The 24,562-nt window shown below is 39.9% G+C and overlaps 1 protein-coding gene across 1 annotated transcript; it reads left to right on the forward strand.

Moving 5' to 3' along the window:
* The first annotated feature begins 1,041 nt into the window (after window positions 1–1,041).
* On the forward strand, window positions 1,042–24,562 carry LOC105519247 (chromosome unknown open reading frame, human C5orf22). The gene is made up of 9 exons (XM_011952549.1): window positions 1,042–1,240; window positions 3,357–3,502; window positions 4,826–4,975; window positions 7,335–7,764; window positions 10,012–10,074; window positions 10,321–10,442; window positions 13,558–13,624; window positions 18,284–18,423; window positions 22,489–24,562. Exons 1-9 carry the CDS (start codon window positions 1,160–1,162, stop codon window positions 22,616–22,618), a joined length of 1,329 nt encoding a protein of 442 aa, XP_011807939.1. The 5' UTR covers window positions 1,042–1,159; the 3' UTR covers window positions 22,619–24,562.

Below are 24,562 nucleotides of genomic sequence, written 5' to 3' on the forward strand. Positions count from 1 at the left end.
CTGTAGTCCCAGCTACTCGGGAGGCTGAGGCAGGAGAATGGCGTGAACCCGGGGGGCGGAGCTTGCAGTGAGCTGAGATCCGGCCACTGCACTCCAGGGTGGGCGACAGAGCGAGACTCCGTCTCAAAAAAAAAAAAAAAGAAAGAAAGAAATTGACCTATTGAAGGCATAGTCCGGCTGTGTTGTGGATGCAGACTTTAATTCAAAAGTCAAGGAATTCACTGCAACTGGAAAAGTAACTCTTCTCCGTCTCTCTTCCCGGTTGCAGTTTGGAAGCAGAAACACTGAGGGAGCTGCCTTGAATAGTTAACACAGCCAGGAACGTCAGTGCATGTAAAAAGAATTGTAAAATGTGACTACATTTTTACTGAGAACTCCCTCTTTCCCCAGGTGGATCTGCAGGGCAGTCACCTTCATCCTGATCCGTAACTGCATATTTACTGTTTGCATCTCCCGCCAGACGCTGCGCCCCACGAGGCAGGCGCTGAGCTCAGGATCTCGCTCCCCTCCGAGAGCCGGACGGCCCAAGGCCTGGACCATAGTGTGTGCTCCACAAATGAAGGAAAGGTCTCCTTTTTCACTTCCACCTACTTGCGGGATCCAGGCCTAGGGTCGCTGTTTTGCCCTTAGCTGCAGATCTGAAGTGGGGCTGCCCGGCCCCAATTCCCGGACGCCTTTCACCCCAGCCCCGGAGACTCCAGCCCCGTTTAAATCCTGACACTCGGAAACTCTCTTCTAACACTTGCAAGGTACCCCTCTTACCTATAAAAGACTCTCGGGCCGCGAGGTCGCCGTCAGAGAAAAGCCAGGCTACTACTGCAGGTACCAAACAGTGGCGCCGCCCGCGCCTCCGGAACAGGAAACCAAGGGAATTAAAAAGCAAACCTGAGACAGCTGGGCCAAGGGAGGGAAAACGCTTCAGCCCACCACAGGGCCTTGGACGCGGTGATTGGCGAGTCAACGAAAGCGATGGACATCTAGACCAATCGTCAGCAAAGAACCCTTTGGAGCCCGCCCCCTCCTTCTACGTCCTCCAATCCAAAAACACAACCGGGTGAGGGAGCGCTTCCGCCTGGAGAGGGCAGGCCGGGTTGAGCCGGCTTTCCCGGGTCTTCTCCAGCTGCCACCGCTTTGCTGCAAAGCTGACCGGCGCAAAAACATGAGTGACTCCGCGGGAGGGCGCGCTGGTCTTCGGCGTTACCCCAAGGTCCCAGTGTGGGTGGTGGAGGATCATCAAGAGGTGAGTGGACGGCGGCCGGGCTCTGGGGCAGAATCAGCGGAAACCGTGACGCTCAGAGGACCAAGCAGACGGCGCAACCTTAGCATCGGAGGCCAGAGAGTCTGGCCTCCCGATTCAGTTAAACTCTCCGATTCCGTTGCTGTGGGGAGGACCCCAAAACAGCTAACTAGGAATAATGAGAACTAACATTTATGGGAGCTTCCTACGAGTCGAGGCAACTTATTCACCTCGGTTTGCCCCCAAATCCCAGGACCAAACAACTGGTGGCGTCGGGATTCAAACCTGGACAGGCTGGCTGCAGAGCCCTGTGACCGTAACCTGCAATTAACTCTGGCTTCCAAGTGTCTCCTGGAATCGCCACCACAGCCCTGCTGTTTAGATGGGAGGCCTTATGTGGACTCTGATGTGAAATGGGGACAGTAATCGTAGGACTCACAGGGCTGTTAGGAGTATTATTGTATGCATATTGTGTTTAAAACTCTTTTTTTTTTTTTTTTTTTTTTTTTTTTTTGAGACGGAGTCTCTCTCTGTTGCCCAGACTGGAGTGCAGTGGCCCGATCTCGGCTCACTGCAACCTCCGCCTCCTGGGGTCGAGCGATTCTCCTGCCTCAGCCTCCTGAGTAGCTGGGATCACAGGCACACATCACCGTGCCCAGCTAATTTTTGTATTTTGAGTAGAGACGGGGCTTCGCCATATTAGCCAGGATGGTCTGAACGTCTGACCTCACGTGATTGGCCCCCCGTCGGCCTCCCAAAGTGCTGGGATTACAGGCGTGAGCTGCTACACACGGCCTATATTGTGTAAAAAATATATATTTTAACACGGTGCCCCGCATAGATAAACACTAAAAGGGGTTTCCATGTTTATGACCGTACTGATTTACAGTAGCTAAATTGGTGTCTTAATCTAGACTTTTCCAAGTCAACAAAGGAGGCCCATGGATCTAATAAATTTGTTTTAAAGTAGCATCAGTAGGCTTGGGATGGGAGGCGGTTCTATGGATGTTAAAACATAAGAGGGATTTACTGATACTGACAGTTAATAGGAGAGGAAGATAGGTTTCTCAGGACCTGGATATAGTGTCTATGACCTTGAGATAATGAGAAAGCCTAGGTTAGACGGTGCTTTCAAATTAGGTATTAAACCTAGAATTAGAGAAGATGTAAGAGGAGAAATGGCCTTTATGGACCACCTAGCCCAACCCCACCATTCTAAGGGTACCAAAAAGACCCTAACCAGTCTGGACAGCAGAGCGAAATCCCATCACTACAAAAATAGAAGTGAAGGCCGGGCGCGGTGGCTCAAGCCTGTAATCCCAGCACTTTGGGAGGCCGAGACGGGCGGATCACGAGGTCAGGAGATCGAGACCATCCTGGCTAACATGGTGAAACCCCGTCTCTACTAAAAAAATACAAAAAAAAAAAACTAGCCGGGCGAGGTCGCGGGCGCCTGTAGTCCCAGCTACTCGGGAGGCTGAGGCAGGAGAATGGCGTGAACCCGGGAGGCGGAGCTTGCAGTGAGCTGAGATCCGGCCACTGCACTCCAGCCTGGGCGACAGAGCGAGACTCCGTCTCAAAAAAAAAAAAAAAAAAAATAGAAGTGAAAAAATTAGCTGGGCGTAGTGGTGCATGCCTGTAATCCCAGCTACTCAGGAGTCTGAGGTGGGAGGATCGCGTGAGCCCAGGAGCCCAAGGCTGCAGTGAGCCATGATCACACCACTGCTCTCCAGGCTGGGTGACCCTATCCCTTTTTAAAGGAAAAAAAAAAAATGCTTTGAGATCTAGGATACCTTGAACACCTAGTTAATGTTAGGACAGGCATTATGCGGTAGTTTGTTCCTGAGCCCCAGTCCTGGTCTGTTTCCCCACATGACCTGTTGAGTTCTAGGTGGCAGCAGGAAGGCAGCTAGAGGTGCAGGTTGGAAGTTCTGAGGACAAAGTAATGCTCGAGATTATCATCATCTGCACCATCTACAATAAATTTTATCTTTTTCCACTTTTCAGCAACATAGTATGCTTTCAATTATGTGCATTACTTAGCATTTTTCAGTCTGCAGTTGAGTATGTGCTCATGGTTTCAGTGTTAATTCTGATTGCGTGCCTGTGTCTTTTACAGGTTCTACCCTTTATATACCGGGCCATAGGCTCAAAGCATCTTCCTGCCAGTAATATAAGTTTTTTACATTTTGACTCACATCCAGACCTCCTTATTCCTGTGAATATGCCAGCAGACACTGTGTTTGATAAGGAAACACTCTTCGGGTAATATGTGATTTTATTGATGGTCTTTTGTGTTTGAAGTACAATTTGCGGTAGATTATAAGTATAGGAAATAGACTTTGCTAAACTCAAGGGTTTGGGGGTTTTTTGTCTTTTTGCCTTTTTCATTTTATTTAGAACAAGTGTTGACAACTTTCTTAAAGAGCCAGGTTAGTAAATATTTTAGGTTTGCTGGCTGTATGGTCTTTGTTGCAGCTATTTATCTTTGCCTTTGTAGTGTGAAAACAATCACAGGCACTGTGTAAACAAATGACAGTAGCTGTATTCCAATAAAACTTTATTTACAAGCTGGGCACGGTGGATGAGCCTGTAGTCCCAGCTACTCAGGAGGCTGAGGTGGGAAGATCACATGAGGCCAGCAGTTCCAGGCTGTGGTCAAGCCTGTGGATAGCCTCTGCACTCCAGACTGGGCAACACAAGCAGACCCCATCTCTTAAAAGAAACAAACCAAAAATACTTTGTTTACAAAAACAGCCTGGCCAATGTTTAATCCTTTTAATATTTGCCTTTATCAAGACCATTGGATTCTCATGTCTATTTCTGCATTTAGTCCATTGCCGTATGTTGTTTTGGTTGAAAAATATGAGGAAAATTCAGGCTTTCACAGACATGTAATTGGAAAAGGAAAGAGTATTTTCATAGCCTCTTCAGATAATTGTGAATATTCTTTGATAGTGCACCAAAACTTGAAAAGTAGTTTATTAAAGCTTATTTGAAATGTAGAATTCAGCAATTCAGTATGAAGTGTGAATAACCATAGTTTATTGATCACTCCTGTCAAGATAAATGGTGTTCACCTCAAATTTCAGTCACAACAAGTGCTTTTCCTTGAGACAACTGTTGTGCTTCAAACTATGTAGCAGAAGAGCTTTCTGTGCATCTCTCATTTTGCCACACAGAATATTGTAAAATGTATACCCAAGATGGAAATTTAATAAAATCAAGATGTTCTCAAATGAAACTTTTATATTTATTTATTTATTTATTTATTTTGGCAGTGGTTGGTAACGAGGAATATAGTAACTACTAACAGTTTGGTGCTGCTGCCTTAATTAATGTTGGAACATTAACCCACCAGTGCCTTTGTACCATCTTTGCAAATGTCAATAAATGAAAACAGGAAATAATAACTTAGTATTTTCATGAAAACAGTTTTGTAATGGTGATGTCCCTGAAAAAGTCTCAGGAACCACTCAAGGGACCATACTTTGAGACCTGTGGTCTTAAAATGTTGTGGATGAAATTACACTTGGGGAAAAAAAACACCTTAAAAGTTCTAATGTTGTCTCTCTATTTCTTTTCCAGAGAATTAAGTATTGAAAATTGGATTATGCCTGCGGTTTATGCTGGCCATTTTTCACATGTAGTATGGTTTCATCCCACATGGGCTCAGCAAATCAGAGAGGGAAAACACCACTTTTTAGTAGGTAAAGACACTTCTACCACAACAATCAGGTAATTTCCTCATATTTGTGAATATGGACGTGATTGAATGTTTCTTATTTCGGATTCCTATAATAACTTCATAAGTCTCTGCACACAAATAGGATCAGATTAAGCCTCAACTTCTCCAAAGAGTTCTCAAAACATGAAGAACAAACTTTTAAGTCTCTTGATGTTCTTCATGTACCATTTATATTTAGTTGCTGGTCAAATTAGATTTTGAATGTGATCTTTAGCCTCTGCAATTTGGGCTTCATTGCTGATTAACTCTTTAAGCCATTCAAGTATTTTATAGATTTATATATTCAGTAGTACATTTTACTGTTTCCTTTCAATGTAACTGTTGTCTGCTGAATTTGCTGCGGTGGCTCACCCTGTAATCCCAGCACTTTGTGGGGGCCGAGGTGGGCAGATGACAAGGTCAGGAGATCGAGACCATCCTGGCTAAAATGGTGAAACTCCATCTCTACTAAAAATACAAAAACAAAATTAGCCAGTCATGATGGCGGGCACCTGTAGTCCCAGCTACTCGGGAGGCTGAGGAGGCAGAATGACGTGAACCTGGGTGGCAGAGCTTGCAGTGAGCTGAGATCGTGCCACTGCACTCCAGCCTGGGCAACAGAGTGAGACTCCATCTCAAAAAAAAACACAAAAAAAACAGAAAAAAAACAATAATTAGCAGTGAAAGGGAAAATTACCTCACTTTGATTTTTTTATAAATCCAACTGCTGAATGAGTAGATTTGGGGCTTTAATTTTCTTGATTATAATATAATTAGTTTCAGATAAGTACTTAATCTAAAGTAAATTACAGTATCCTCTGACTTGAGATACATGTGCAACTGTTTTTATTGTATAAGCTATTTAACCAATATTTTCTGTATCTTGCAATACTATAATACTTTTAGAAATATCAATATGTTCTTGACTTTAAAATTTTCTTGTAATGGGATAAATATTTTAAGCAGTATAGCCATAATGTTCTAGAACGTTAGGGATAGTGGAATGAAATGGTAATACACTGAAAATCAGATAGTCTTCCTCACTGAAAATGATACTTTATTTCTAATTTATTCTTAATGACAATTAACTTTTGTGGTATATATTCTTATCATTCACACAAATGGCTTGGTTGTGATATATGATAATTGTATTTATTTCAGATATAATTCAAAAGAAATAATTAAGACTCAGCATATAAATATTGTACATACTACAGGTATGTGTGAAATAGTAGTAGGGTTTTTATTGAGTACTTCAGTGGGTAGGCCTGATTTAACCTACAAAATCAAATAATTTGCAGCAATCTTACGCAGACATTTGAAACTCCGTGTGTGATTAACAATTTTGGAAGATCTTGATTCATGATTTTGGTTAATCCTGCAAGTAAAAATTTATGGAATAGACACATATACATGTAGGTGTTCAGTTTGACAAATATTTTTATGTTTGTATGATAGGAACACGGGAAACTGCTGTTATTAAAAAGAATATTAATTTAGGTTGAGGGATACAGCCTTATCTTAGGGTTGTACAGTTTTAATAAGCTTGGACATTAGTTTTACTATGTCATTAATCTATTTTTGGAAAATAGCTTTTACAGTTTACAGCTGTGTATGCTGGGAGAGGGCAAGTGGGAAATAAATATTAACCATTATTTTAGGTGGGTAAGGCATGCCTCTAGAAGAAGTATTTGGCTTCACTGTTTAAAGTATTTACGGAGTCACCTTTCATATTGAAAATATTACGGTTATATAGAAATTAACAAAGCTCTAAAATATGTCGGGGAGTTTCTATTAAGAGAAATTATTTCCAGATGAAATTTTTCTCTTCAATGATTTTTTGGATAAAGATTCAGCTGGTATGAGAGAGAACAAAGGAACACTGGCTTAAACAAGAGAGTTTATTCTTGTATTCGAATTCAGTGTACACAGTCCAGGCCTATGTGGCAGCTCTAGAGTTTGGGGAACCCTAGTTCCTTCTATCTTTTTGCATCACCATCTCTAGAATACTGCCCTTGTCTTTATAGTCCAAGGTGGCTTGCCACCTCTGTGTTCATATGCCAGTCAGCAGGAAACAGGAGAGCAAAGCTCTGTATGCTTTTCTTCCATTCACAACCACTGGCCTGAATTTAATCACATGGCCACACCAGGCTGCAAGGCAGACTGAAATGTAGTCTTTATGTGGGGCAGCTGTGTGTCCAGCTAAGAATTTGAGGAATGCTGTTTCTACAGAAGAACAGGAAGTACAAATACTAGAGACTGCTCTCAGTTTTTGTCAAGTAGGCCCGTTCTTATATTTCTGGCATGCCATAGTGAAATGTCAACTAATTTGCCCATTCTTCTTAAAAATTGTTTTTTCCTCTGATTCAGGGTTACAAGTACAGATCATTACTTCCTAAGTGATGGTCTGTATGTACCTGAAGACCAGCTAGAGAACCAAAAACCTTTACAATTGGATGTAATTATGGTAAAACCTTATAAACTCTGTAACAATCAAGAAGAAAACGATGCAGTGTCTTCTGCTAAGAAACCAAAGCTAGCCCTGGAAGATTCGGGAAACAGTGCCTCTACTAACTGTGACTCTTCTTCAGAAGGACTGGAAAAGGACACAGCAACACAGAGAAGTAACCAGACTTGCCTAGAACCATCATGTTCATGTTCTTCTGAAAATCAGGAATGCCAGACTGCCGCCAGCACTGGGGAGATTCTGGAAATTTTGAAGAAAGGGAAGGCATTTGTTTTAGATATTGACTTGGATTTTTTTTCAGTGAAGAATCCCTTCAAAGAAATGTTCACTCAGGTAAATATTGTATTTTTAACACATAGATCTTGAGAATTGTATGGCTTTTCTCTAGATGAGGAGTCAGCAAACTCTTTAAACAGACAGCTAGCAATTATTTTAGGCTTTGGGGTTCACATTCTCTACTAATACCCTTTTCTCTTGTTTTCTAAACCTGTTAAAGTTGTATATACCATTCTTAACTTGAGGGCCATACAAAACAGGCTATAGGCTGTGGATTGCCAACTCCTGCTGTAGATAGTATTCATTATTTTGCATTTATTAATTGGGGTAATATATACATGGGTGATGGATAAAAATTAAATCATACAGTACAGGTATATACAGTCAGCCCTCTGTATCCATGGATTTAACCAGCCACAGATAGGAAATATTCAGAAAAAATAAAAAACAACTAGAAATAACAATACAAGAGTAAAAATAATACAAATAAAAAACAATACAATATAATAACTATTTACATAGGATTTACACTGTATTAGATACCATAAGTAATTTAGAGATGACTTAAAGCATATGAGAGGGTATGCATAGGTTATATGCAAATACTACACTATTATATATCAGGGACTTGAGCATCCACAGATTTTGGTATCCACAGGAGGTCCCCGAACCAATCCCCCACAGATACCAAAGGACAAATGTATATTGAAAAGCAACACTCTCTTATCCCTATTCCCTCAGTTCTTTGTTTCAGAAACAAATACTGTGGTCAGTTTCTTGTGTATCTTTCCAGAGATATTCTATACATAAATCCTGTGTAACAGATTATTCCTTAAACAGTGACATGCCTGATTACTCACCTAAATATTTGTAGTAAATATTTGTAATGAAAGTTTCTAGAAGGTTACATAAGAAATTCAGTGGCATTTATTCCTTTTAGAGTGCTATCAAGAAACCTGGAAACACAGGGATTTTTATAGCTTTTAGACCCTTTGGTACAATAGACTTTTTTTAAAACATATATTACACTCTATTATTTAGTAGCAATTTTTTAAATATCATTAGGAAAGACAGATGTTCATCTTTTGTTTTTTTAAGAGCATGTTCATGCTGGGTATGGTGGCTCACGCGTATAATCCCAGTACTTTGGGAGGCCAAAGCAGGAGGACCACTTGAGCCAAGGAGTTTGAGAACAGTGTAGGCAATGTAGCAAGACCCCATCTCTATAAAAAAAAAAAAAAATTTAATCTAACCAGGCATAGTGGCACGTGCCTATGATCCCACTACTTGGGAGGCCAAGATAGGAGGATCACTTAAGCCTGGGAGGTCAAGGCTGCAGTGAGTCGTGATCACACCCCTGCACTCCATCCAGCCTGGGTGACAGAGTGAAACTCCATCTCAAAAAAGAAAAAAAAAAAAGCATGTTCAAAAGTTAGGGGAGTTAAGTTCTATTGTTACCTCTACTGTTTATTAGCTATATGATCTTAGGAAAATTAATCTTTCTGACCCATAGTTTCTTCAAGTACCAAATCAGAATAATAGTCATACCCAACTCAGGATTGTTACAATGAATAAAGCACTGAAGATGTGCCACAACATTGTGCTTAATGAATTTTAGCTCTTGGGTATAACCTCTTTCCGAGAATACTCCTAAATAGGATTACTGGGGCCAGGTGTACCCACCTATATAATGGATCCATGTAGCTGTGCTAAACAAGGGGAAACATTATCCTACAAAGTTTGTATAGCAAACCTCTTTCTCCCCTTAGTGGAGCCTCCTGACCGAGGTTCTATGTGTTTGATATTCTGCCTCCAGTATTGCCTTTGTACTTCAGAGTTCTCTTCTGTTGTTAGAGAAATGGCTGCAAAGTGGATATGGGGAGTTCTTTGTTGTTGTTATTAAAGATACATATATTTCCTGTAAACAGCTAAAGTCTGTTTATATCCTAGGACATGCCATTTATATAGTGGAATATTATTTAAAATATTTTCATGTCGTGACCCATTAGCCACCAACTATGCTTCCTTAGGTAATTTTTACATAGTATTGTCATGCCCAGCTGGATAGAGTTGCCTTGAAGAAGTAACATTTACAGTAAAATAAATTTTACAATATTTACAATAAAATTATTACAATAAAAATCTAAAGTATACATTTGGCCTCATTCTCCCATACAAACCTTTAAATAATTATCTAAGATGTTCTTGTATCACAAGCAAGGCTGTCTCTTCCTTAAAGCATATCATTAAAAATTTTTAACTTTTTTTTTTTCTGGTATGTGGATTTTTTGTTTTGTTTTCCAGGAAGAGTACAAAATCTTACAAGAGCTGTACAAATTTAAGAAACCTGGCACCAACCTAACAGAGGTATCCTCCATTTGTTTCTTTGGGGTTTTATTCATTTATCATATAACTAATAATATCTTGCAAATTACTACAGTGATCTCAAAGACTGATGAAAGTGAGTGTGTGTGTGTGTGTATTGGCAAAGCCCATGGTTAGTCCTTGAAAATTATGTTTTAACTAATAGAGCCAAGTTTTTTTTTGTAATGGAATGTTGCTCATTTTTTGAAAGAATAACTATATAATCTCAGCTTTTCAATGTATTTAAAGGAAGATTTGGTAGATATTGTTGATACTCGAATTCATCAGTTAGAGGATTTAGAAGCCACTTTTGCTGATTTGTGTGATGGTGATGATGAAGAAACTGTACAGAGATGGGCTTCAAACCCTGGGTAAGACTCTCAAACATTTTTTTCCCCCAACTCTACTAACTTTCGGTCCTAGATATGTTCCTAAATTTACAAGATACATTGCTTTTAAAAACTTAGTATTCAGCTTCTTGGGATGCTGAGGCAGGAGAGGATCACTTGAGGCCAGGAGTTCCAGACCAGTCTGGGTAATGTAATAAGACCCTGTCTCTAAAAAAAAGTTTTTAATTAGCCAGATATGGTGGCACCTACCTGTAGCCACTACAGCCACTGCTCCCAGCTACTTGGGAGGCTGAAGTGGGAGGATTGCTTGAGCCTAGGAGTTTGAGTCTGCAGTGAGCTGTGATCATGCCACTGCACTCTACCCTGGGTGACAGAGACTTGTCTGAAAAAAGAAAGAGCGAGAAAAAAGAATTAGTATTAAATTTCAACACATTTACTAACAACAGTAGACATTATTGAGTATTTTCTATGTACCCTTTATCTAATATTTTTCCTTGCCTTATCCCATATACTCCTTACAACAGCCTTATAGTTTTATTCTTATTATGTCAATTTTATAGATGAAAAAACGAAGGTTAAGGAAATTGCCCAAAGTCACATAGTAAGTGGGCATGTTTTTAGTCTTTGTGCGGTAGCTGCCCCTAAATATGAGATACTGTACGAGGTCTTAAAGAGAATTAAAGATGAGGAGTACATAGGCATTCCCTGTTCTAAGTAGAATAAGAAAAAAATACTAACCTAACAACAGAAAAGTAAATTACTTGACAAGTAAATTACAATGCAAAAACTTGGCTGGGTGCAAGGGCTCACACCTGTAATCCCGGCACTTTGGGAGGCTGAGGCGGGCAGATCACGAGGTCAGGAGATCGAGACCATCCTGGCCAACACGGTGAAACCCAGTCTCTACTAAAAATACGAAAAAAAGAAAAAAGTAACCGGGCATGGTGTCGGGCGTCTGCAGTCCCAGCTACAGGAGACTACAAGAGGCAGGAGAATGGAGTGAACCCGGGAGGCGGAGCTTGCAATAAGCCAGGATCACGCCACTGCACTCAGCCTGGGTGACAGAGTGAGACTCTATCTCAAAAAAACAAACAAACAACACACACACAAAAAAAAACCCCAGTGCAAAAACTTACCTTCTTTTAAGGAAAACCCAAATATAAGTGGAAGGGTATTTTCAATCTCTTGACATGAAGGAACAGTATTTGAAGGCTAGATTCTCCATCAGGTCATTTATTTGACTGACTGTTCATATTACCTTGAAAGTGTGAAGAGAGTTCTTTTTGAGTAAAAGCCTTTGGTATTGAAGCTGGCATGAAAGAATATTGACATAAATATTACAGTGATTTTTCTCTAAAATAATTCTTAAATCATGTAATCTCAAATGGCCAGAAAACTAAAATAAAACCATCAGACAAACTTGTTGTCCCCATGAGCACAGGAAAACCAGAACTAGCTTATTTTAAAACTAATCTTCCACAAACTGTCATATTATTCTCTCTAGTGTAAACAAAAGAAAATCAGTTGTAAGACAGCAAGATAAAACAGGAAATTAGAATCAATAATACTTTAGGCCAGAACATGAACAACCACTAAGATTTGTCATGTTATGGTTATTAAAAATAATTCAGATCTCTAGAAGAATATGGAAGAACCTGGAACAGTGGTTGCCTCTGGGGAAAGGAATTCTATGGCTAAATGATGAAGTATACGAGTGATAAATTATTTGTTTTGCTATGTGCATGTATTATCTATTCAAAATACTCATTGTAATTTTTACTTAAAATATTCAGAAGCATCCCTAAAATGTAAACATCATAAAGCTTTAATTATTGACACTAACAAAGCAGTGATGTGGCAGAATAATTCACAGTAATATTAATCACATCAGTAAGTATTGATTAGGCACTTTAACATCAGTTAATGGCCAGGCGTGGTGGCTCACGCCTATAATCTGAGCACTTTGGGAGGCCAAGGTGAGCAGATCACCTGAGCTCAGGAGTTCGAGACCAGCCTGGATGACATGGTGAAATCCTGTCTTTACAAAAAAATACAAAAAATTAGCCAGGCATGGTGTCATGCACCTGTGGCCCCAACTACTTGGGAGGCTGAAGTGGGAGGATCACTTGAGGTCAAGGCTGCAGTGAGCTGAGATCGCACCACTGCACTCCAGCCTGGGTGACAGAGGGAGGCCCTATCTCAAAAAAAGAAGGAAAAGAAACATCAGTTAATGCTTTTTCCTCTTCAGTATAGGGTTCTAAAATGATTCCCTCTTTTTTGAAATGATAGAAGAGGGAGATAGAGAAGTAAGTCACAGGACAGGAGTCTTCCTAGAAATACTGAAAAAAACCTATTATTTTGTTATTTCATGAAGTCTCAAGCTAAGTTTAAAACTTTAACAACAACAACAAAATAGGCCTGGAAACCTTGGAATCCTAAGTCCAGCCCACAGACTTCCACTGAAACCCACTCTGCCTACTGAGCATGCCCAGTGAGCTTCTCGTCACCAGCAGCGAGTTCTATCACAGACTTGAAGATATGATGAGACTGCAACAGTAGTGAGTTTAGACTGTGCTTGGTATTGAAGGGAGAAAAAATAGCATAAAGGAAAAGTAGATGACACTGAAAGAAAAGTCTCCCCAAACTAACCATGACCCTAAAAGAGCCAGACCCTCAGCATGGAGGCTTCACTGTATCTAGGGAAGTGAGGTGGTTGGTTATGGTCCAGAAGCCTAGAAAATATCATTAATAAAAAGGAAAAAGTAACAGGACAAGTGGGCAAGCAGGCAGGCCTCCATGCCTCCTTTTTTCTTTCTTTCTTTACTTCCAGCAAATTAGTGAATATTTTTGGAGGAGGAATTAAAACGCTAGAAGCATTAACCAATCAGAGCTTCCAAAAGGTCCACCTAAACTTAATACCTTAAAAGCATCAATGTTATATCAATGTTTTGGGTAAGAAAACAGGAAACATTTATTTCTTAATATTTTAAGATATTTGAACAGCTTTATATTTTATTTCCCAAGTACCATATGAAGCATGTTATTATGGTAAATGTTAGTATAATGTATCATTTACTGTTGTCATTTTAGTTGCAGTGGTTGTGATGTTTAATTGAGTGGGATGGCTTTTTTCCAGAATGGAATCACTAGTTCCCCTTGTACAGAGTTTGAAAAAACGGATGGAAGTACCAGACTATGAAATGGTAAATATTTTATATTAACGTGTAAAATTGACCCTTTGTAAAGACAATTTTCTGGGTAGAGGAATTTGCTTTTTGTTAAAGTGGTTCGTTTTTGTTTGTGTTCCTGTGAAGTGTGAAATAATCATTAAGAAAAGAAATGAGTGAAAAAAATGCATACATTGAAACAGAATACTGTTTTCCTGGAAAAGTTTTCCAGGAAAAACATTTTTTCCTCAAGTTTACGTATGAAGCAAAAGTCCTGTGTATTTTTTTAGTTTTGTCTGTGGTCAGATCTCTCTTCACCAGACAAAAGAAAAGTACACAATTTCTAAAATGGTCCATTTTTTATTGATGAGTATTTATACTCCCTTCCTCCTTCCTTCTTTTTCTCCCTGTTTAAAAACTTTTCTGTTTGTAAAAACCGTAAGAAAATAAAAAAGAGAGAGCTGACTAGCACATTTTAAATGTGTTAGCTATTTGTCAACAGGGATCTGAATGCTATAGCCAAAGATACTTTGTCATAATTTATTTGTATATCATTTTGCAGTCTTTGAAGCATATATTTTCCCATTTGACCTGGTACTTAAGATGAGAAAGCTACAGCTTAAAATATTCAAGTGTCCGGGTGTGGTGGCTCACGCCTGTAATCCCAGCACTTTGGGAGGCCGAGGCCGGCAGATCACGAGGTTAGGAGATCGAGACCATCCTGGCTAACATGGTGAAACCCTGTCTCTACTAAAAATAACAAAAAATTAGCCAGGCATGGTGGTGGGCACCTGTAGTCCAAGCTACTCCGGAGGCTGAGGCAGGAGAATGGTGTGAACCCAGGAGCCAGAGCTTGCAGTGAGCCCGATCGCACCACTGCACTCCAGCCTGGGTGACAGAGTGAGACTCCGTGTCAAAAAAAAAAAAAAAATGTTCAAGTGACTTTTCTCAGATTTGATGCGAGGGCTAAGACTTCTAAGTCTCCTGCCTCTTAGTGTGGTCTTTCTCTTTCTTCAGTAAGCTGGGTTTGCATATTTTATTTACTTATGGAATATAGTCAGACCACTTTGACTAAAACTGAAGTATTGATTTAAGTATTGATTGCATTTATAAGAATTTGCTGGTATTCTTTAAAATAAGAGATGTCTGTTTTCACACTGCTGATAAAGACATACCCCAGACTAGGCAATTTACAAAGAGATTTAATGGACTTACAGTTCCATATGACTGGGGAGGCCTCACAGTCATGGCGGAAGGTGAAAGGCATGTCTCACATGGTGACAGACAAGAGAAGAGAGAGCTTGTACAGGGAGACTCCCGTTTTTAAAACCATGAGATCTCGTGAGACTCATTGACTATCCTGAGAACAGCATAGGAAAGACTCACCCCCACAATTCAATCACCTCCCGTCGGGTTCCTCCCACAACATGTGGGAATTGTGGGCATTATAATTCAAGATGAGATTTGGGTGGGGACACAGCCAAACCATATCAATCTACCTTTGGCCCCTCCCAAATCTCATGTCCTCAAATTTCAAAACCAGTCATGCCTTCCCAACAGTCCCTCAAAGTCTCAACTCATTTCAGCATTAACTCAGAAGTCCACAGTCCAACATCTCATCTGAGACAAGGCAAGTCCCTTCCACCTATGAGCCTGTAAAATCAAAAGCAAGTTAGTTACTTCTGAGATACAGTGGATGTACAAGCATTGGGTAAATACAACCGTTCCAAATGGGAGGAATTGGCCCAAACAAAGGGGCAATGCAAGTCTGAAGTCCATCTTCAGTCAAATCTTAAAGCTCCAAAAAGATCATATTTGACTCCCTGTCTCACATCCAGGTCACTCTGATGCAAGAAGTGGGTTTGCATTGTCTTGGGCAGCTCTGCCCCTATGGCTTTGCGGGGTACAACCTACCTCCTAGCAGCTTTCATGGGCTGGTGTTGAGTGTCTGCAGCTTTTCCAGGCACACAGTACAAAGTGGACCTACCATTCTGGGGTCTGGAGGACAGACAGTGGCCCTCTTCTCACAGCTCTACTAGGTGTTGCCCCTAGGGACTCTGGGTGGGGATCCAACCCCACATTTCCCTTCCACACTGCCCTAGCAGAGGTTCTCCATGAGGGCCCTGCCCCTGCAGCAAACTTCTGCCTGGGCATCCAGGTATTTCCATACATCTTCTGAAATCTGGGCAGAAGTTCCCAAACTTCAATTCTTGACTTCTGTGCACTTGCAGGCTCAACACTAACTGGAAACTGCCAAGGCCATCCTCTGAAGCCACAGCCCGAGCTCTGTATTGGCACGTTTTAGCCATGGCTGGAGCAGCTGAGACACAGGACACCAAGTCCCTAGGCTGTACACAGCACTGGGACCCTGAGCTCTGCCCATGAAACAATTTTTTCCTCCTAAACCTTCAGGCCTGTGATGGGAGGGGCTACCGCAAAGGTCTCTGACATGCCCTGGATACATTTTCCCTATTGTCTTGGGGATTAACATTTGGCTCCTGGTTACTTATGCAAATTTCTGCAGCCAGCTTGAATTTCTTCTCAAAAAATGGAATTTTCTTTTCTTTCACATTGTCAGGCTGCAAATTTTCCAAACTTTTATGCTCCATTTCCCTTTTAAAACTGAATGCCTTGGCCAGGCGCGGTGGTTCACACCTATAATCCCAGCACTTTGAGAGGCCAAGACAGGTGGATCATTTGAGGCCAGGAGTTCAAGACCAACCTGACCAACATGTTGAAACCCCACCACCACAACTGGCTAATTTTTTGTATTTTTAGTAGAGATGGGGTTTCACCATGGTCTCGATCTCCTGACCTCGTAATCCACCCGCCTCAGCCTCCCAAAGGGCTGGGATTACAGGCGTGAGCCACCGTGCCCAGCCAAGACTTACATTTTTTAAAAATGGTATTTAAGATCATTACAAGATACTTAAGGTTTGAAAATATTTTGAGGCCAGGAGCGGTGGCTCACACCTGTAATCCCAGCACTTTGGGAGGCCAGGGCAGGTAGATTGCTTGAGCCCAGGAGTTTGAGACCAGCCTGGGCAACATGGCAAAACCCTATCTCTACAAAAAATACAAAAATTAGCCAGATGTGGTGGCACACACCTGTAGTCCCAGCTACTTGAGATGCTGAGGCAGGAGGATTGCTTGAGCCTGGGTGGTTACAGTGAGCTGAGATCGTGCCATTACACTCCAGCTTGGGCAACAGAGTGAGTCTTTGTGTCATATTTAAAAAGAGAAAGAAAATGCTTTGAGCTCATACAATATTATCAAATATGTCTGCAGGCAGGTCTGCTTTAATCATTACATTGCATCTGGATTTTTTTTGCTGGGTGGGTTTGATGTTTTTGGGGGGACAGGGAGTGGCTACGGTTCAGTCACAGATTATGTAATCAATTATGATGTGCCTATAGCTGCAGAGATAGAACACTAAATAGTTTTACCATTTTGGCAAAATGAACATTCAGAATTCATCCTTTTATCACACTGACTGATTATTGCCAGTTAAACTGTTGATGTGTATCCAGAGCCTCTAGTAAAATAGTTGATTAGTGTGTTTTTTCATGCTTTGCACTTGTGTACTCTAGGCAAAACTATGACATAGTTAAGTTCCATTTTTCAAAACATTAAAGTTAAGGTTGCAGAATGGTAGCGTGTGAGCCACTTCTAACTTTCAGGCAAGTTTAGTTTAGTGCTGAGACTGGACATCATTCATTTAAATTTAAAACACATATGTAGATAGCAGTAGTTTATGGTTACACATAAAGGATACACAAGAAAACAGTTGGTTAAATAAGGTAGGACAAATATATTTTATCTTGTATCCTCTCAAAGCTTGGAATATAGTACTAGTTGCATGTATTAATATTTTAAAAGTAAGTAAAATAATGTGTTAAAAATGAGATGAGAATATTATGTACAGTTTGGTATCAACTTTTTATTTTTTATTATTTTTTAGATACGGAGTTTCACTCTTGTTATCCAGGCTAGAGTGCAATGGCACGATCTCAGGTCACTGTAACCTCTGCCTCCCGGATTCAAGTGATTCTCCTGCCTTAGCAGGAGAAGCTGGGATTATAGGCATGTGCCGCCACCCCCGGCTAATTTTGTATTTTTAGTAGAGACAGGGTTTCTCCATGTTGGTCAGGCTGGTCTCGAACTCCCGACCTCAGGTGATCCACCCGCCTCAGCCTCCCAAAGTGCTGGGATTACAGGCATGAGCCACTGTGCCCGGCCTCAACTTTTTAGAATCTAGATGAAATGGATAATTTGATAGAAAATGCAAATTACCAAAATTAACTCAAGTAAAGACCAATAATCATAAAATAAAGAAGTAAAGAATTACTCTAAGAAGAGGCATCTGGCCCAGACAGTGTATAGATGAGTTCTACCAACACTTCAGAGAGCAGATAACTTTTATGACATAGAAACTGTTAGGGAAAAAATAATCCCAAAGCATAAAGATATTAAAAATTAAAAGTTTGTCATATTTAAGGTTTTGGATATTCCAGTTACCCTGATTTTATCTTTATATGCTATTGTGAATGTATTAAATTATCACATGTACCGTGAAAATATGCACATCTTTTATGTATCAATAAAAGTAAAGATCTGTCAATAAGGCCATTAATGATTAAAGAAGCTTATAAAAACAACTGTCATACATATAATTTTTAATTGTCTTATTTTCAGGTTCACCAGGCTGGTTTAACCTGCGATTATTCAGAACTTCCTCACCATATCAGCACAGAACAAGAAATAGAGTATCTTATTCAATCTGTGCATTATTTACTGAAAAATTTACCAAATCCTACTCTTGTGACAATTGCAAGGTAAGTGTGTTCGGCAGAATAATGGCAAACCAGAGATGTGCACATCCTAATCTCTGGAACCTGTGAATGTGTTGCATTATATGGCAAAAGGGAATTCTCAGTGTGATTAACTCAAGGATTTTGAGATGAGGAGATTCTTCTGGATTCACCAAGTGGGCCCAATGTAATCACAAGGGTCCTTAGAAGAGAAAGGCAGGAGGGTCAGAATCAGAGAGAGTGATTCGAAAATTCTGCCCTGCCGGCTTTGAAGATGGAGGCATGAACACAGGCAGCCTTTAGAAGCTAGAAAAGGCCAGGGGACAGATTATCCCTGGGATCTTACAAAAAGAATGCAGCCCTGTCGGCACCTTTATTTTAGGACTTCTGACCTCCAAAAGTATATGATAATAATTTAGTGTTGCTTTAAGCTACTAAGTTTGTGGCAATTTTTTATAGCAGCAGTAGGAAGCTAATACAATTTCTGTAGGTAAATATAATGATTACTAATAAAATAATATGAATTTTTTTTACCTACTCAACTCAAAATTTAGATGTTGTATTTTCTCTTCCCTGGTTTTTTTGTTTGTTTGTTTGTTTGAGAGGAATTTTGCTCTTGTTGCCCAGGCTGGAGTGCAATGGCACAATCTTGGCTCATCGCAACCTCTGCCTCCCGAGTTCAAGCAGTTCTCCTGCCTCAGCCTCCCAAGTAGCTGGGATTACAGGCATGCACCACTACGCCTGGCTAATTTTGTATTTTTCATAGAGACAGGGTTTCTCCATGTTGATCAGGCTGGTCTCAAACTCCTGACCTCAGGTGATCCACTCACCTTGGCCTCCCAAAATGCTGAGATTACAGGCATGAGCAACCGCACCTGGCTTTTTTCTCTTCCCTATTAGTGATGATATGCAAACAATGTAGTTATTGTTATCTTGTCTTTGCAATTGGTAAGATTCAGATGAACACAAGAATTCTCATTTCTGTGTCCTACCAATTAATATTTAGCTGTTGCCATGTTTTAAATTTGAATATAATTGCTGAATAGTTATAACAATTTAATAATGCTTTCCTATGTTAATTTTTGGGCTGGTTTTGTATGGAAGTATGAGGTTCTAAAATAAGTACTTTAAGTACCAGGCTAATAATATGTCATTCATGACAAACATTTTGTAACATCCTTTTCATTCTGAAACCTCATATAATGTAACCTCCCTATATGTAATTTAAATATATATAGATAATATTCATAATATATGTAGATAATATACACTATATATGTAATATAACCTACTATACGCATAATACCTATACACATAGGAGGAATTAAAGTAATTGATAATAAAATATATTAAAATGCCAAACTAGACTCACATATTTAAGAAATGCAGTTAAAAATGTACTGTAGCAGTTACACTACATGATGTAAATGTGGCAGTTACAAATGCAGATACCATGTGTTGACCAGATGCCATGAACAGCACTGCCATAATGACATTTTTTCAGTCATTGAACAGCCTCTTCATAAGGATCTGCAATTAAAGTCCAGTCTTTCCCCAATTTACAGAGTAGGTGCGTTCCTGGAAAATTTAGTTCATATTTAATGCATTTTTTAAAAATACTTTTCTGTATAAAAAAGTGTTCAGTTCTAGGCTGTATTCATCTGTTTTTGTGCTGCTGATAGAGACATACCTGAGACTGGGCAATATACAAAAGAAAGAGGTTTAATTTAACTTATAGTTCCACATGGCTGGGGAAGCCTCACAATAGTGGCAGAAAGCAAGGAGGAGCAAGTCATGTCTTACATGGATGGCAGCAGGCAAAGAGAGAATGAGAACCAAGCAAAAGAGGTTTCTCCTTATAAAAGCCTCAGATCTCATGAGATTTATTCACTACCACAAGAACAGTATGGGTGAAACCACTGCCATGAGTCAATTATCTCCCACCAGGTCCCTCCCACTGCAATGGGAATTATGGAAGATATAATTCAAGATGAGATTTGCGTGGGGACACAGCCAAACTATATCATAGGCTCAAAAAATTAAAAATCACTTTTTCACTTACATGAGTACTCAGTAGACTTTGAAAACATTCAAGACACGGGACAGCTATTCATATTACAGGATGATCCTGCCTGTTGCAAGCTTCTCTAGCAGCCCAGCCCTCTTGTTCCAGTCCCCTAAATGTCAGTAGTGTCCCCTATTCATTGTGTCAATCAAAAATGTACTAAGAGATTTTCAAAACACCTTCATGGGAGTAGCTCCCATCAAGAACCACTCTAATAGTGTTTAAAGAAGTCAAAAATTGGCCAGGTGCAGTGGCCTCACACGTGTAATCCTGGCATTTTGGGAGTTGGAGGTGGGTGGATCGCCTGAGCTCAGGAGTTTGAGACCAGCCTGGGCAACGTGGCAAAACCCTGTCTCTACAAAAAAAAAAAAAAAAAAAAACACAAAAAAAAAATTAGCTGAGCATGATGACATGTGCCTGTAGTCCCAGCTACTTGTGGAGCTGAGGCTGCAGTGAGCCAAGATCACACCACTGCACTCCAGCCTGAGTGACAAAATGAGACCCTGTCTCAAAAAAAAAAGTAAAAATCTTTCCAAAAGTATTGCAGTATGCTTTCTTTGTTAAGACTTATAAATTGAGTTTTTACATATGACACTTTAAAATAGGTCTTGCTGAGCATAGTGGCTTACACCTGTAACGCCAGCACTTTGGGAGGCCAAGGTGGGTGCATTGCTTGAGCCCAGGAGGTTGAGGCTGCAATCAGCCATGATCATGCCACTAAACAACAAAGGAAGCTGTTGTCTCGAAAAATAAAGTAGGCCTTTGTCCATATGTATATGTTAGTATTTAATAAAGTTTCTCAAGCCAGACCTGGTGGCTCACCCCTATAATCCCAGCACTTTGGGAGGCCAAGGTGGGCAGATCACCTGAGTTCAGGAGTTCAAGACCAGCCTAGCCAACATGGTGAAACCCTGTCTCTACTAAAAATATATAAATTAGCCAGGCATGGTGGCAGGCACCTGTAATCCCAGTTACTCAGGAGGCTGAGGCAGAAGAATCGCTTGAACCCAGAAGGTGGAGATTGCAGTGAGCCAAGATTGTGCCACTGCATTCCAGCCTGGGCAAGAGAGCAAGACTGTCTCAAGAAAAACTAAAAAAAAATAAAGTTTCTATGTTATTTATTGTGTCTTAAATTTTCACATCAAGCCACAAAAATAACCTGGTTAGCAGAGTGTGGAGTTTATCAGTGGTCTTACAGATTATCTCTTTAGGTTTGAAATACTTGTACTAAGGAGTAGGCCAGATAACTAATTCTAGTTCCTTCTATAAAGATTTCTGTGCTGCTCTTCTCACTCTATCCTCTAGAAGGCTTTATTTACCCTTATCCAGAACTAGGAGACACTGGTTAATCCATTGTAATTGGCAGCAGCATTGTAACTGCCCAGTGCAACTCAGGTTGTAGTTGGTAAGTTCTGGAAAGACTCCCAAAATACAGATATCTGCCCCAACCTTCTTTGCTCTTTTCTGCTTCCTACTGCCTAGGAAAGTAAATCCAACACCAGCACATTGCCACATTTCATTTTGGACCAAGCCATGGATCCTTTATAATTTTGTGGTTAACAAATCATTTTTAGAAATAGAATCCTTTTATCAGTTGGAAAACCTCGACTCTCATCATTTCTAGACCTAGCACACACATAATAAAAGATGTCCCATCACTAAGATACTAAGCCCCTGTATTCCCAAGCAACATCTCACTTTCAGGCAAACAGTGGTCTAGCAATCAAGCACTAAGGCTCATGCCACATTTCACCTTGCACAGGTTAATCTCTTTGTTTCAGATATCTTTAAAGAGATACTAATTGTGCCTCTTTCATAAAGTTGCTGTGAAAATTAAAGAACATAATTTATGTGAGGTGCCTAACATAAGGTAAACCTTTACTAGCTTTCAACTGATATTGATCCAAAATTCAGCACACCTTAATTTCTGTTTTACATTGAAATCAACACATGCAGCTTTTCCTCACAGTATGATTTTATCCTATGTGTATTTTTCTTCTTTCTCTTTCTTTTCTTGGTTCTAGGTCAAGTCTGGATGATTACTGTCCTTCTGACCAAGTTGACACCATTCAAGAAAAGGTCCTCAATATGCTACGTGCCCTCTATGGAAATCTAGACCTCCAAGTGTATGCAGCAGAGTCTTCTCCATCTTGAAACAAACAAAACATTAGGCTCCTATTGTATCTTGGTTTAGTAACAGGCCTTTAATTAACTTATTTGTAAATGAGTCTTCCAGAGAACACTGTTTTTATATTAACTTTCAATTGAAATCTTTCAGATATTTTGAATCTCTAAACAACTATTGTCAGTTGTGGAATGATGGTAAATTTTTTGGCATTAAGTCTAATAACCCCAACTGATAGAACTGTTGCTTATCTGTCTTCCTTAAGTTTTTTTTTAGGGTTTTTGTTTTTTCCACTTTCCCCCCAGGTCTATTGGACTGTATGAGATTCATTCATACTTCATTTATTCATTGAACTAATATTTATTGAGCACTTACATGTACCAGACATTATTAAGTGCTGGGGTATATGGTAATGAACAGAATAGACAAGGCCCCTGCCCTTTCAGGGGAGACAGATGAGAAATAAATTATGGGTTATGAGAAATGTTATGAAGGAATGGACAACAACAGGCATGTCTTAGTACTTAGGACACCCTGGCCTTAACATTCTCTTTTTTTTTTTTTTAATTTTATAAAATTAGAGATGGGGTCTCACCATGTTACCCAGGCTGGTCTCGAACTCCTGGGCACAAGCAATCCACCTGCCTTTGCCTCCCGAAGTGCTGGGATTACAGGTGTGAGCCACTGCCCCAGCCAGAAACTAACATTCTCAAAAGCTGCTATGGAAAAAAACCCACAAATTTGCCAATCCGTGAAATTATCACAGGAAGTCTACCTTTCCAAGGAATTTGGCACTGTGGTCCTGCTCTTGCCAAATGCTCTCCAGCATTGTTGGTATCAAGGTGGTCTGGTTGAGTAAACTTGACCAAACAAAAATTAACTGTTTTTTGCTTTTCTGATTTTGTTTTTGTTTTTGTTTTGCTAATCAAAAAAGTCCTTCAGGGTCTTTTGTGCCTCCAGGCGGTCATTGTAGATCAATAATACAGTCCCTAAGTGCCACTTTATTGGCAAGTCTGGATTGATACTTTTTTCAGATAAACCAGCTTTTTATGTAAATAGTAAGGAAAAAGGTAAATCTTTAATTCTGACCTGCCGTAAATACCCAAAGATATAAACTGTCTTCCACCACCCTCTTCATGACTAAGACATCCTTCTTGAGTCACTCTTAATCATGAAACTGGATTTTCTCAATTTGCCAGTCTTCTGATCTTTAGTATCTCTTTAGTTCAGTAATTTTTACCTACCTACTTGATTTATTTTCCTTTAAAAAGTGAAATGACATTTAAAGAAAAACAAACACCCATCATTCCTCAGTCCCTACACAGCAGTTCTTTTCACTCTTGCATGTAACTTTCAGGCCACATGTGTTCCTATAGAGTTGCATGTAGCTAAAATTATAGTGTGCTGCCTGACTTTGTGCTAATAACCAAGGACACACATTATCATTGCCTCTCAGTGGATGGCACCTGACCCTATTTTTCAAGGATTCTATTTTCCAGTGAATTTTTTGTCACCGAGTTAATTTCCCAAGTGTGATAGCATGAATGCTTATTTATGTTGTGAAAAGCAGAGCAGCCTGACTCAGCTTTCCATTTTGATAAAACAACATGTGCCAAAAAAAGGGTTTATTTTCTTGGTAAAATCAGAATCGTAGAATTGTGCTATTTTTAATTTTTAAAATTTTTGGTTAGAGCGTATAGACATTTATGGTTATTTTGCGTGCTAAATAAAGGGTATGTTTTGAACTATAGCACTAATTAATGTGTGTTATCTCAGTATGTCGATGGCTTTGATTTTGTGAGTGGTTAACTATTCATTTATTATGATTCCCATGAACTCTGATATGATTCATTGTGGTTTTAACTCAGGTTGAATAAAAGCATCCGTTTCTTTTATAGGAATGTTTGTTTAATTCTCATGTTCTGTGATCATCTCTTTGAGAATAAAATTCAGTCCCTAATAGTTGAAAAGAA

This window comes from Colobus angolensis, unplaced genomic scaffold (assembly GCF_000951035.1).
Source record: "Colobus angolensis palliatus isolate OR3802 unplaced genomic scaffold, Cang.pa_1.0 Scaffold341, whole genome shotgun sequence".
NCBI classification, from domain to species: Eukaryota; Metazoa; Chordata; class Mammalia; order Primates; family Cercopithecidae; genus Colobus; species Colobus angolensis.